This window comes from Haemaphysalis longicornis, unplaced genomic scaffold, assembly GCF_048455015.1.
Source record: "Haemaphysalis longicornis isolate Haplotype H1 unplaced genomic scaffold, Haemaphysalis longicornis Haplotype H1 scaffold_3, whole genome shotgun sequence".
Classification (NCBI taxonomy): domain Eukaryota; kingdom Metazoa; phylum Arthropoda; class Arachnida; order Ixodida; family Ixodidae; genus Haemaphysalis; species Haemaphysalis longicornis.
Window position 1 is genome coordinate 230184063 of NW_027526335.1, and position 13170 is coordinate 230197232.

At 47.0% G+C, this 13170-nt stretch overlaps 1 protein-coding gene across 2 annotated transcripts in view; it reads left to right on the forward strand.

Annotated features, from left to right (window-relative positions):
• The window catches only part of LOC144176035 (rifampicin phosphotransferase-like), a 241241-nt gene that overhangs the window by 68029 nt on the left and 160042 nt on the right, over positions 1-13170 (forward strand). For both annotated transcript variants that reach the window (XM_077705142.1, XM_077705141.1), the window contains exons 7-10: positions 2398-2450; positions 6793-6845; positions 8490-8605; positions 10226-10373. In XM_077705142.1, coding sequence (XP_077561268.1) covers positions 2398-2450; positions 6793-6845; positions 8490-8605; positions 10226-10373 — 370 coding nt within the window. The remainder of the gene's footprint in view (positions 1-2397; positions 2451-6792; positions 6846-8489; positions 8606-10225; positions 10374-13170) is intronic.

Genomic DNA, 13170 nt, shown 5'->3' on the forward strand with positions numbered 1-13170 from the left:
GCACTACTGTCTCTGCATGACCTTCTGTAAAATACTCGCTCATCGCAGCGTCGTGTTTCCTTAGCGGTTTGTCTGGTGTTCAAACCGCTCAAGTTGTATTTTAAAGCAAAGCTTTCCACCTCTACCAGCCCACGGTTCCGTCGTGACGTGCCCGACAAGAAACTCCCAATGAGGCTGAGGGTGAGGGCACTTTTCACTCGTGGAGCACAGTGCAGATGGCGCGGCCAATGGGCGCTATTACCCAGCGTTCCCCGTGCTCACTCCGGCGGGCGCGTCGGCGGGACCTTTCCGTAGGCTTTGACGTCTGCTTTAGCGACGGTTGTTTCGGCGCAGCTTTGCGTCCATTGGGCGCTTCCTTCGCACGGCTTGATTGACTCGTTCGGCAGCACCTGGTTGCTAAACCGGACCCGACGGAATTAAGTGGTTGTTCGGCAACGATACTTTAAGCATTGGTTTGCAGGGTGGGGAAACAAAATGTAGAGACCACTTACAGACATCTGGCCGCTAGAAAAACGCCACCTTCGCGCATTGGTTGTCACGAATGGAACTGCGTTTTCCGAATTGCGGAATATCAATTCCCTTGTGTTTCAACAGGAATTACAAAATGCGGAAGGAGTAGCTGATTCTGATAAATAGCAATAATAAAATTTCCCTCAGCATTCTCGCAATTCTCAAACTTAATAGGCTAATCGTTATAAAAGGGAATCACTAATATCCCATTCCGAATTGTTTCGGCTTCATGAAACACATAACACCCGGGGGTCAAAGGCCACCCGTCAAAGGATCCACCCTTACAGGCTAACTCGTTCGAAACTAAAGGCCCGGTAGGGCCGAAGGGCGGAGTTTGCAGAGCCTTTCCCAAGCGTTCCACCCCTGGAAAAGCCCGGGCACCGAAGGCCGGGAGGACGCTTGTACCCCATTGACGGTGGGTGTCCGGCGGTGGGTTTCGAACCTTGGCCACCTCCCGAAGCCGAGGCGGGTGCCAATTGTTTCGGTGTCTGCACTTGTGTCGCGCGGTTAACCCCGAGCCATCACATCAGGATGGCTAGGTTGCACTGTCTGACCCTATGAAAGACGCTCATCTCCGTTTTCTTTCTGCCGACTCGCGATCGGGCTGGAGTGGTGGCGTCCGCCGCTCTAGCGCGGCCGACGCTGCTGCGTTCGCGGCTCCGCCCCAGCGAATCCCAGGTAACGGCTGTCAGAACCTCTGGTTTCACTCGTGTATTCAAGTGATGTCTCGTGGGCAGTTGTTGTATGTGTAGTTTACAGCTTTGCTTTCCGGTCACCTTCACAGCGTGGATTGGAGCCAATTTTTTAGTCTGTCTTCGGCAACAGTCGAATTCGTCATTGACGTGAGCCCAGGTGCCTTGATCTAATCCATACTGCGCAGCGGCCTGCGCTTGCGTGTACTGCACACGAAGCTGGATGAGCGCCCCATGTTTCTTTACCCCATGACCCACGTGCGCATCAGACGCCACTCCTTCCAACCGTCACATCTCCGACGGGTTTTCAAATCAGAACTGCGCGAGCCAGTCATCAGAGTGCGCCGGCGTTCCGATGGCACATGCCATCGGATGTTTAGTGGACGACCTAGCCGAAGCTAGTCTCTAAGGCGCGCAGGTGATCGCCCGAACGCTGGAAGAGCACGGTCACAAGCATCACTACTGTTTCGTATCCGGACCATTCTAGCACGGACACCGGTGCGACTTCATGAGCTGAAACTTATCTCCTCACCTCAGTGCCCAACGAGTGCTGTAACAAGTAACGCCGGACATTTTTTCATGAACTGCCGAGGGCATGCGATGGAGCGGTCAGCTTTTCCTAAGACCTTTAAAGGGGAGCTGCCTCGCATGCCTCTTTGGACGATGTCATGGATCGTATACGGACAGACATTTGCCGCCTTATTCTTGGGTTTCTGATGACACAAGCTTCAGTGACTTGGTGATTTCCCGCGCATAGCGGTAATCACCAAAATCAGTGTCTAGTGTAGTGTAGTACTGTATACTGGAACTGGAGTATACAGATATATAAATCACCCCGCAGAGCATTTTACACCGTTGCAGCAGCCTAAGAAAATAACCCAAGAAAGATGAAGATATTGATTCTTTCGTTTGGAGGGCGGTAAGCAACAAAATACTCCATTGCTACGCTCAAAGCAGGTAACTTCTCATTTCGATGTATTATTACACACAGGTCTCGTGGGATGGATTAACGGTAAACAAGGCGGACGCCACCACGGCGGGTTAGGGAAACGTGCCTAGAGTGCCGTCCGACAGTACTATAGGCACTTCACGAGAGCTATGTCCTCCGGCATTTCGCAAAGCTAACGCCCTCTGCTGCCATTATCTCTGGCTATGGAGTGCCTGAAGTCAAGATGTCACTGAATTTTTGTTGCAGGCTCTATCCTTCAAAGACGTTGCCAGGAGGATCACTTCTACGGATATCTAGAGGTAACCTTTCCTTTTACAAATCAAGAGCTTCACAGGGACGTCAAAACACATTAGGGAAATGCTCTTATTTTAGAAAGCATTCACACCACCGCGGCGCATTGACGAGAAGGTACGACTGCTCTGCAATTCTTCAAAAAAAATGGAATCAAAGCATCGAATTTATGCATGAATACCAGACTTTTCTTTATCGATTCTGTTTTTTGTTTATGTGAAGTATCTTTTTTTTTAGTGTAGGGTATACATGACACATGCTCATATCGGCTTTTTCTTTAAAACACATCAGGATATTAATACATTCGAGTGCTTGCAAAACTTCACAAGAATTTTACATTAACCAAGATTTGGCAGAAATCTGCAACGATTTTCAACGAAGTAAAGACAGGTAGAATGGGAATGAGAATAAATATTTATTCATCGCGCTCTTGCTTGTGTATGGGCCTCGCTTCGTGGAATCATCCCTAATCCGAGATGGGGACAGTGAGCACCGAGGGAAGGTTGCTGGGCGGGAAGATGGGGGTGGGTGTCCGTATGGAGCCTCCTGTCTGTACGGGCGCCAGTGTGGAGGTGGGAGGCTGTGCCGAGTAATGGGCGAGAAGCTCTATGTAGCCACTCATTTGCAGGCTAGACAATGGCCACGGTCGGCAATGCCTCGGTGTATGAGGTGGCGAGCCGCGGCGTGAGCCGCATCATTGCCAGGGGTGGCGGCCTGTCCAGGAGCCCACACGATACGGATGTCAGGGGTCGTCGAGCAGTTTTGGGGGATGAGTAGGGCCGATAGAGAGATGCGGCCAATCTGGTAGTTTCGGCGGGCTGTCTGCGAGTCGGTGAGGGTAGTGACTGGTGAAGTACGGGAAGTGGCCGCCAGGGCAGTGGCTATTTCCTCAGCGACATCGAAAATGCTAGCGGATTCTTTTATGCGGGAAAGTTTTGTGCCTTATTTTACCTTTTCCATACCGCCATTAAATTTGTTAGTATACACTATATTTCGATGCCTGGGTTTGAAACCGCTTTTTTAGTTATAAACAAATAAACAGGATAATATTTACGTAAATAAATATTACGAGTTCAAGCGACCCAACGTGTATTCTGAAACAAGAACATTGTAAATCTCCGTTCTATGCCTATGTTTTAGGTCAAATTTGCGAAAGGGCTTTTTTGTGCTCAATAATGGGGACGTTTACGACCCACGCTTTCAGTTTTCCTAGTTTAGAACGATCCTGCTTATATATACTGCATGTTCAAAAATTCTTACACTTCGAGTGACAGACAGACAGACAGACAGACAAAACAGACAGACAGACAGACAGACAGACAGACAGACAGACAGACAGACAGACAGAAAGACAGACAGACAGACAGACAGACAGACAGACAGACAGACAGACAGACAGACAGACAGACAGGAACTTCCACGTTGAAGAAGCCCAGGAAAGGAAAAAAACACCGCGATGTCCCAAAAGGTGGCGGGCGTGCAGTGCGCATGTGCGAGAATTGAACTGATCAAAGTCCATTGAACTCACAATCTGATGAGCTAGAGGGGAGGAGGAAAAGAGCGTGAGGCGTGCGAAGACAAGAAAGGAGAACGCGTTACGTGGCAAGGGCAGCAGGAGACTATCGCCTGCTGACAAAAATCGCGGAAAATTAAGGGGATACGGGGCCAATTTCTTTTGTTTGTTTCGTTTCGCTCATTCGCTGCTCGTCAGTTTTCTCGGGCCTTGTTTTGCGGCTGGCTTGTCCCTCCTTTTCGCACACGGAGGCCACGACAGTTCAACCACTCGACGGGAAATATGGAGCGCCAACACATGAACCAAAGAAGAACAAACAGCATTCGTGGACAGCTCGTTTATGTAACGCTATTTTATGTAGCCATCCAATATGCACGTTGGCACCAGTCGGAATGATTTTTTTAGTGGGGGTTAGTACCTCATTTACGTTTCTGGTTAAGGTTTCAATTTGCTTTTCTTACTTGTTTATTTTGAACAATGTTTTTCTCTTTGTCACTTGTTTACTTCACGGAACTTTAGTTTCAACAAGGTAATGAATGAAACACGCGAATTGTAAGTAGGTTAAGCTTTGCCCATTTATTTATTCTTGCCTTTGACTTGTTCCAGACTTGCTTTGTTATTACTGCCGCTGAAGGTACTGAAAATATATTTGTCACCGACCACCTCTGTGATTCGGAAGTGCCGTGCAAAAACAATGTTTGTGCACGTGTCCCATGTAAATAACTTCTGGCTCTCGCAATTATTCCTGGCCGAGGCGGATCCATTTGCATGAAATGTCTACATGTGCTTCGTACCCAGGCGTGTCGTTATCCGGAATTTTCCCGATTACGCAGCGCATAAATATGACTCACTAAATGTGAAGTCCCCTTACGTTAAACCTCAACACAGGACACAAGGCCTAGAGCCAAGCTCTGAGGGCACATGGTGTCCGATTGTCATCTTAAGACCTCAAAGGGGAACCTTAAGCCTAAACCCAGATGGTGCGGCTTTTAGACTGGCAAAGCAATACCCACAGAGATGTATTGACACAGCAGTCAATCGATGAATTATTTAGAAAAGAAAAAAATGGTGGGTCGAAAAAAAAAAGAGTTCGAATGCAGTAAGCATGCTCTGAAGTTTTTATACACAAGTATGAGCACATGTATTCTGGCTGTGGGGCACAGAACAATACCTTACCAGTAGTAAAAATGCTGCTTTCATTCGGTGTTGCTTGGTTGAAGCGCACGAACTGTCTGCCAGCTTTTGAACTGGGCAACCGCTTTACTTCGAGCCGTTCAGAGGGCCTTTCACGCGGTCTCTTTATCGGGCACCGGTTGGGGTCAGTGCTGCGTAGCCCCGGAGATGAAGAGAATACAAATGCAAATACTTGACTAGGAGCGACTTATTATGTGTCAAAAAAACTACTTACACAATCTCCGTTACAGCAGCGTCAAACAAAACCCCATGGGAGGTAGGAAGTGAAGATGAAGTGGAAAGAGACGAGAGTGCAGTGAAACGTCGCCGCTAGTATAACAATTGTAGATGGAAAAAGTACGTTCTAAAAGCGATTATATTGCGTTACTAATTATTATTGTCAAGACGGCTGAGAATAATAATTGCATTACAGGTTACTGGTCTTGGAATGTAGAGTCATCGGCGTGACGGTTACAATTAATTTTGCGAAATAATGGTTTTCCTTTTGAATTACTTGCAGTTGTAACACGAAAAAGGAAACACAACGCCCGACTCAATGTTTTTAACAAACTAGATTTCGTTATTACAATGACGCAGTAACTGAGCATCGAGTTTGGCGCCAGAGAGCTTTGCATGCTTCGAAGAAAACGCCCCCAAAAGGGACAGGGAAAACATTAATGGAGTAAAGTGCAATAAACTACCAAACGAGAACAAATAACCAACCCAATGAAAGAAATTGACCCAAGTTGAAAATAAAGAGACTTCGCAATCACTCCACGGAGTGCATACATTTCGGATAACGTCACACTCAAGATCCTTCTGCTGATTCTTGTGTTCGTTTTTACCCCGCTGAAACAGCAAAATGGCGTATCATCATTGTGAGAGAATACGGGGGATCCGCGTGGGCTTGATGTGTGCTTACGACATAAAAATAATAGGCAGTATTTATTATTTCTTGATAAGCAAACTTACGGATATCGTTCGTTTCTTTTCCCCTCCCGTGGGATCGAAAGTTTCCTCCAATGGGCGAAAGGGCGTACGGCACGAGGGAAAAAGATCATCTTTGAGAGCGCGTTCCCGGGTGATCCCTTGCCCATTCCTACGCCACAGTACCACTGATTCGATCACCGAGGGCCTCTGTGCGTCCGCCCCACGCATGACCAGTTAAAACCGCGTGGCCACTCTGTTTTGGCCACGCAGCTCGCCGAACGGCGGCCGCAATTTTTCACTTAAGGCATGGATTCCGACAGAACCGCGGGACGAGTACACTCTTGCAAAATTGAACCGATCGCCGCTGATAACCGAAAAGTTTAATGGGAAGCTTGTAGCGGTGAGTATTTAGAAAAGTAATTTCAGAAATAACGAATTACTTTTTTCATAGAAATTGCTGTGATAAGTAACTATTTAAATTACTAAAACCTAACCGGAAAGTAATTCATTACATTGCCCATTCAATTATTTTTATTTGATTGCTGCCTTGCATGGAAACAAAGCATCAAAATTTTGCTTTGGTTTAACATATACCAACAGGCGATCGCAGCAAAGCTTTTTATTAGAGGCAAATACCAAGGGCAACAAATGACTGGAATATTGCAATGCGGAAAACGTTTATAGCTGCATTTTTAAATGTGTCAAGGAACTGTTTTTTTTTGTTTACATTTCAGGAGGGCAACTTCTACCATTTGGTTCACGCTAACAGCTACGGAGGGCGAAGCGGGTGAGTGGATTGGGAAGCCCACATCTTTCGCTTGCTGCAATCGCCTTCCTAAGCCTGCCTTCCTGCCTCGAATACGAGGTGCCCTCAAAACATCGCCGCTGTACACTTGTCCGAATCATGCCCATGTAGCTTCCCCGGCAGGGCTGCTCGTAGCTGGCGCCATAATCGCAGTGCTTCACCTCCCTCCAATACAAGGAGATGGCAACTGCAGGCTAGCCTGCCTCTAAGCACAAACGTCCAAGTAAACTGAGCTGTACTGTTCTGGAACTCCGATGCTTAGAAGTTTTAGAGATCAAAATTTCTTCCGACAATCTCGGCGAGAGAAAAATGTTTAATCGTACGGCTCTATACGCATTATACTCTTTTGTGCCGCTGAAAAGTTCGCACTTGCAGTTGTCAAAATTTTTATACGACCTAACGGAGGGAGCCTTTTATTCTCGAGTGTGTAACACGGAGTTTGCGTCCCGCCCAGGCACCTTGCTCCACGTTCGCAGGTCGGCGAACAGGAACTCACACCAGGACCGTAAATGGCATAGGCGATCTGCAGAAAGCCTCTAGCACAAAGCTGACTCTTGTGCTGTATGCGCCGGACTCTGCAGATAGCGCTGTCTCTTGCAGAAGAAGCTAATGTCGTTGCTCTAATGTCATTCCTCCTCTTTCTGAAATGAGCAAATCCTTTACCTTTAGCCACTGAGTGCCGCTAATTAAGTGTTATGTCATCAAAACTAGTCCAGTCAGTTGGTTCACCTCAACAGCAGAAAAAGAACAGGGGGCTAAACAGACGAAGACTAAGGTAGACAGAGATGACAAGTATTAATTGCTAAAATACTTCGGCTACGGACTTCACTTGGGTGAGGTCTTAAGCGGACGAGCCGTTTAGAGATTCAGCGGAATGCGTCAATGAAAGGTGTTTAGCGACTTACTCTAAAGTTTCTTCGCAGTCATCATCCCGCATGTTTACGTGCTCCCCATGTTCGCCTATTTTCTGCATCGCACTAGAAGAATTGAACAACTAGTACGCGTGTTGGTGGGGGAAACCGGCCTAATAGGCACCAAACTACCCTTATTTTCTGCGAAAACGCCCAGAATTGGCCTAGGCTAACATGTTGCAGCAAAAAAGGTGGTTTCTTCCACAATGAAGACATCCGGGAGGAGTGGGGCTCGAACCCAGGTGGTTTGCGCGAAACCCCAGTACTCTACCCCAAGCCCACTGATGTCGAACAACGAAGCATGGTTAGCAGTTGCTGGAGAGAATAGTGTTCCAAGCAAACCAGCAGATGGCGCTAGTAGGGTTGCGTGTGGTGTGGCATGCTGTTTCTCTCCGCTTTTGAAACGCTTGGAGATATGATTCGACAAACTAGACTATCACAGGGATTCCTTTTTTTTAATGGTGTCGGCTATATAGTGTTCATAGGCCATTTTTTTGCACTGTGCGAGGCTACATAGTATGTGCGCTGTCACCTTTTTTTCGCAGGGTGCGGGGCGCCTTAGTGTGTGTTTTATTTGTACTGATTCCGATTCCGATTTTAACATCTGAAATAGTGCCTCTTTTGTGAGATCTACTGAGAGCGCCGTTTTGCATTGTGCGCCGGCAAGAACCAAGCGTAAGATCTGCGAAATGGGTGAGACCTCTTGCTTCCGCAGCGTGCTCTACGGGTCCCTGTACGCGCCCTCGAGCGTGATGCGCCCCATCTACCACGGCGTCGTCCGAACGCAGGACATGGCGCACACGGGCACCACCCGACTGCGCATTTCCAGCGGTGAGTCGCCTCTTTGTACCTGAACTGCTCGTGCCGGAGCGCACGCCTTGTTTGCTGATCAAAGCTCACTGGGAATTTAAGGGGCCCCGCAACGCTTTTTTGAGCCTTTTTTTTAATCTTAACTTCTTTCAGAACGTCCATAAATCAAACTCAGTTTTGAATAATGGGCCACAGCACATTCGAAAAAATTACTACTCTATGCCCATCGCATATCTTAGAAACTTGCTCAAAAGATTCCTCTCTTTCTCCCGGTCTTGGCATTCTTCGAGCGCTGTAATTACGCTATTACAGCAGTTCAACCGCTATTACCCGCTTCCTTAATTAGGTTGCCGCAATAACCTCATTCGATAGCCTCTTTGAAAAAGCCACAAAGGCAAAGCAGAAACGGGAGGCGGATCTGATGCCACGAACATATCACGCAGTGCCGCTCCGTGCTTGCGATAGCTGTAGTTTTCAGAATGTTTCCAGACGCGAAGGAAAGACTGAAAGCGTTCATCGGAAGTGTCGAGGATTTACTTGATGTTCATAACTGGTTTCAGACTGAAGAGAGTATTGTCACCGGTGACATTTTGATTTTTATCAGTTAAAAAAAAGAGAGAGAGATAGAATGTTCCATCCATTCAATGAAATATTTTCGGAATTGAGTTCCTTACTTGTTTCGGAACCTATTCACTTATTTATCACTGCTGAATGTTCCTGGTACGGGCAGCAGCGGTAATGTTTAGTTGCAGCAAAAGCAAATACATTGTTCGTAGAGCTTTCTGTCAAGATTGAAAAACCAATTTCAGATCTAGGGTATTCCGTAATTTACACTGAGGCTTTTGCTTGCTATAGGCCGCACTTTCACTTGATTAGCCAATGAGGGACTACTGAGGAGTATATCAGACACCAAGTATTTGGTGACGCTGACGCATAATGCAGCCCAACCGCCACATTTGCCTCGAAAGGCGAATCCCAGGGACACTGTTGCCTGTAGAAAAATGCGAAGGCCGGCTCTACTTTTGAGACTGCCCACCCGCTAGTGTGGGTGGGTCTTGATTTGTACAAAGCAAGGCTAGAGGTATGTAAACAGCAAGTCAAACAGATATTTCTTAATGTAGTGTAAATTATTGTAGTGTCGCTTTTCTACAGAATTTTTTATCGCAGGTTGAGCGCCAAGAAAGAACTTCATGTGTAATGGTGGCGAATCTCGCGAATAAATGCATATCATTCTGTTCGAGCTATAGGCCTTTCACCTTTTACGTTGGGCCTAAAGGGTGGACGTACAGGGCCAACGCCGATCTAAGTCGCACGTCTCTTCGGCTCCGCGCTTTTCAATCACCGCTAGAGTTCTTATTTTCTGCATATTTTGTCTACTGCTATTTCTGTCTGCGAGATCGACATTTTCGCAGGCTGCTTTTGCTATGTTAAGCAAGTTATATTACCAATATAAAACAGTAAATTATATTTAATTAAGTTTCTCATATAAGGCCAAATCCGAACCTACGTTTCGAAACCCCCCTTTTTGAGTTTGCTTATGGCGGTTTGAGGTTTTAAGATGGTTAAGATTGTTGTAAGATGTTTCAGATTTTATGTGATGGTTGTTAAAGTTGTTCATGGCAAAGAATGTTTTCCATGCAGGTCCAATATGTCTACAAGTTCAAGGGAACTGTGTCAATATTCCTGTGGTTTTCATGAGTGAAGACAACTCTTGTGAAGTTCACGTGACAGCAACAAACTTGCAGTGTGGAGAAGAAAAGGGCTCCGGTTTTGCACTGTCTTTCCGTAGGTAAGAAAGCGGTGCAGAGTATGCCCCTCTTGGTCCTCACTGTTTCAAACAACAACCAATTCTTCCTTCAAAACCAGTTACCCTACGTGCATTCGTGAGGTGCTAAGTTATTACTTGGATTCAGAATTGAACTCTCGTTCCAGACGCGGTACTTTTCTTGTGGGAGAATAACGAAAACGGCCGATTATGTGAAGATAGAAGATGCAGGTCCACTTTTTAAACGAGTTCCACAAGTAAAATTCCATTTTGTGAAGCAGAATGATAATTTCGCACTTTTTCACAGAACTCGAATGCGCTGCTCGTTGACAAGAAAGATCAAGCGGTGGCGATATACCGTTCCGAAATACGGTACAAGCCCGGCTCTTCCACAGCGATGCAGAACGTTGCTTTAACGGTTTGTTTCACCTAACCAAATTATACCAAACCACCTTCATCTACGATAAAAATGCCTACAGTTCAGTTCAGAGAACACTTTACCATAAAAAGAAATGACGGGTGTAGAAAATAAATACCATTGTTGGGGCTCCAGCTCATGCCGTTCGCGTCAGAGTTTGCGGGACAGCGAACAGCAGACTTAAGCGGGACAGCGGAGTTCTATTAGCAGTTAACTGCACGAAAATATAAAACGAGTGTTCTAAGCGAACCAGTAGGTGGTGCTGAGTGCGTAACGGAAGGGCCGGTCTTGTACCTTTGTAAAAACAAAATGTGGCAAAGCGGTGCTGTTTATTGCAAACGTGATTTATCAATTTGGTCGGTTACCTACGCTTAGAGCTTACTCGTAGCAAAGTGGCCTCCTTGTGGACTGAATGTATGGGGTAACCTCTGACGGGCACGAAGACTCTGGCAGCTAACAATCCTGACCTTGGGAACTTGTTCTCACAGCGCATGTCACTCCAGAAGACTATCGGGAGAGGTTGTTGCTGTATTTAGGTGTCTTGAGTGCGTCGCCGGTACTCCACCATCTCCACATGGCGTGGGCCAAGCATAAGGGGGCGCAAACAACCTTAGACTAGCGCCGTTTGAAACAAGTTCTTTTCTGTTTAACAATAACAAAAGAAAAAAAATGGTGCAGCTTGCACCGCCGGGGCAAGCCTGGAGGAACAGCCGAGCTGGGTGCCTCCCTCCCTTCGTCGGCGACCCGGCTGTTGCACCTTACATGGATTTCCGAACTTGCCGCACAAAGGTCTCCATGACTGGCGGGCCCGGATCCTTTTCTCCGTATGATTTCACGTCTTCCAAAGCGGATTATGTTAGCACGCGCTGGTACCCGAAACAACCGGCTTCACGACCTCGGCGTGTATGCTCCCCCCTTCAGGCACGAGCGTACGTGAACTGAGGAGGAGAACAGCAAGCCAGAAATCATGCCATTAACGCAATCGTATACAAGCCGGTTTTATAGCTCGAATCGAAGGGTGCAGGTTGTATTCTGACCACAGGAAAGGTTTTTTCCCTTGGTTCGTCTCCTTTTGTTTCATGCGGCGGCAGTCCTTTAATTGTTTTCTGTTGCGCCTAATTTAGGGGAGGTGGGGTAGTTGGCGCTTTTTTTGTTCTTTCATTATTTATTTCCAACCTTCAAAACTCATGTGTGCGGCGGCCAGGGAAAACGAGATGAAATGGTTTCGGCGCCTAAATTTGTTGTTAGGACTTGACTTGATCGACTTGAAATTTCAGCTTGAACAAAAGAAAAAAAAAAACGACAGGACTTAGGAAAGAAACACGAACACAGTGCTGACTATCAACTGTGCTTGCTAACAAAAAGCGGGAATATATATACATGAAACATTGCACAACATTGGCACAGCGCGACACTTACTACAAGTACACCAGGCTTACAAGTACACCAGGCTTACTAAAGCCTTCACGAACGTGGGGTTCTTTTGCAGCAGCTTTTTTTTTTCTTTTCTTTGGGTGACGACTAATTTCTACGGAAAAGCTAAAAAAATGTTCATGCGTTCTTATAACTTAAGTAAATAGCGCCACGAAGGTAAGAAAGGGCCTGCAGTCAACGAACACGCCTTGCCTGGCTGCAATTTTTTTCAGGTTGTGGGCGAAGCCATGTACATAGGGAACTACCACGGTATTCCCTCTCGTGTGCTGCACGTTCTGTCTCCTCTTATTTCTTCCCTTCACACACTGTAGTAGGCTTTCGCTCACAGCCGCCAGGAGGCTTTCCGCGTAGCCGGCGTTACGCAGCCTGGTTACCTGCCGGTTGAAGCTCGATGTCACCTGATGCGCGCAGGACTTCTCAATGGCGGAGCGCAAAGCCATGGTTACTATCGCTCGCTTCACGTTCTTGGAGTGTGCCGAGTCCTGGGGTAAGAAGCCCTTACTGCTCCGTGTCTCGCACCGCCAGTAGATATGCCCCTTGTCGAACCGCAGGCTAAGGTCCAAAAACCTCAGGTGGCCATTCTCCGGTACTTCATGCGTGAAGGATAGTCCCTGGGCGCTGTCTTCAAAAATCCCCATAATTTCACCCTTCAGGCGTTCGTCATTATCCAGGTCATTCGCGCACAAATCCATATAGTCATCCACTTAACGAAAAATGGCCACAATCAGCTTTCCTTCCAGGCTTCCCTCAATGCGTCGGTCCACCTCCGCCAAGTATAGGTTGGACACGTAGGGGGCGACGCGAGATCCTATGCATATCCCCGCTCGTTGCACATAATTACGGCCTTGATGTGACACTGCAGTAGATCGCAAGTACGTGTTGAGCAGCTCTAAAAAGGCGTCACAGGACATTCGAACTCCATTTTGGAAGGAAATCAGGCCATGTTCCTCAATCGTTGCTCGGAGTACA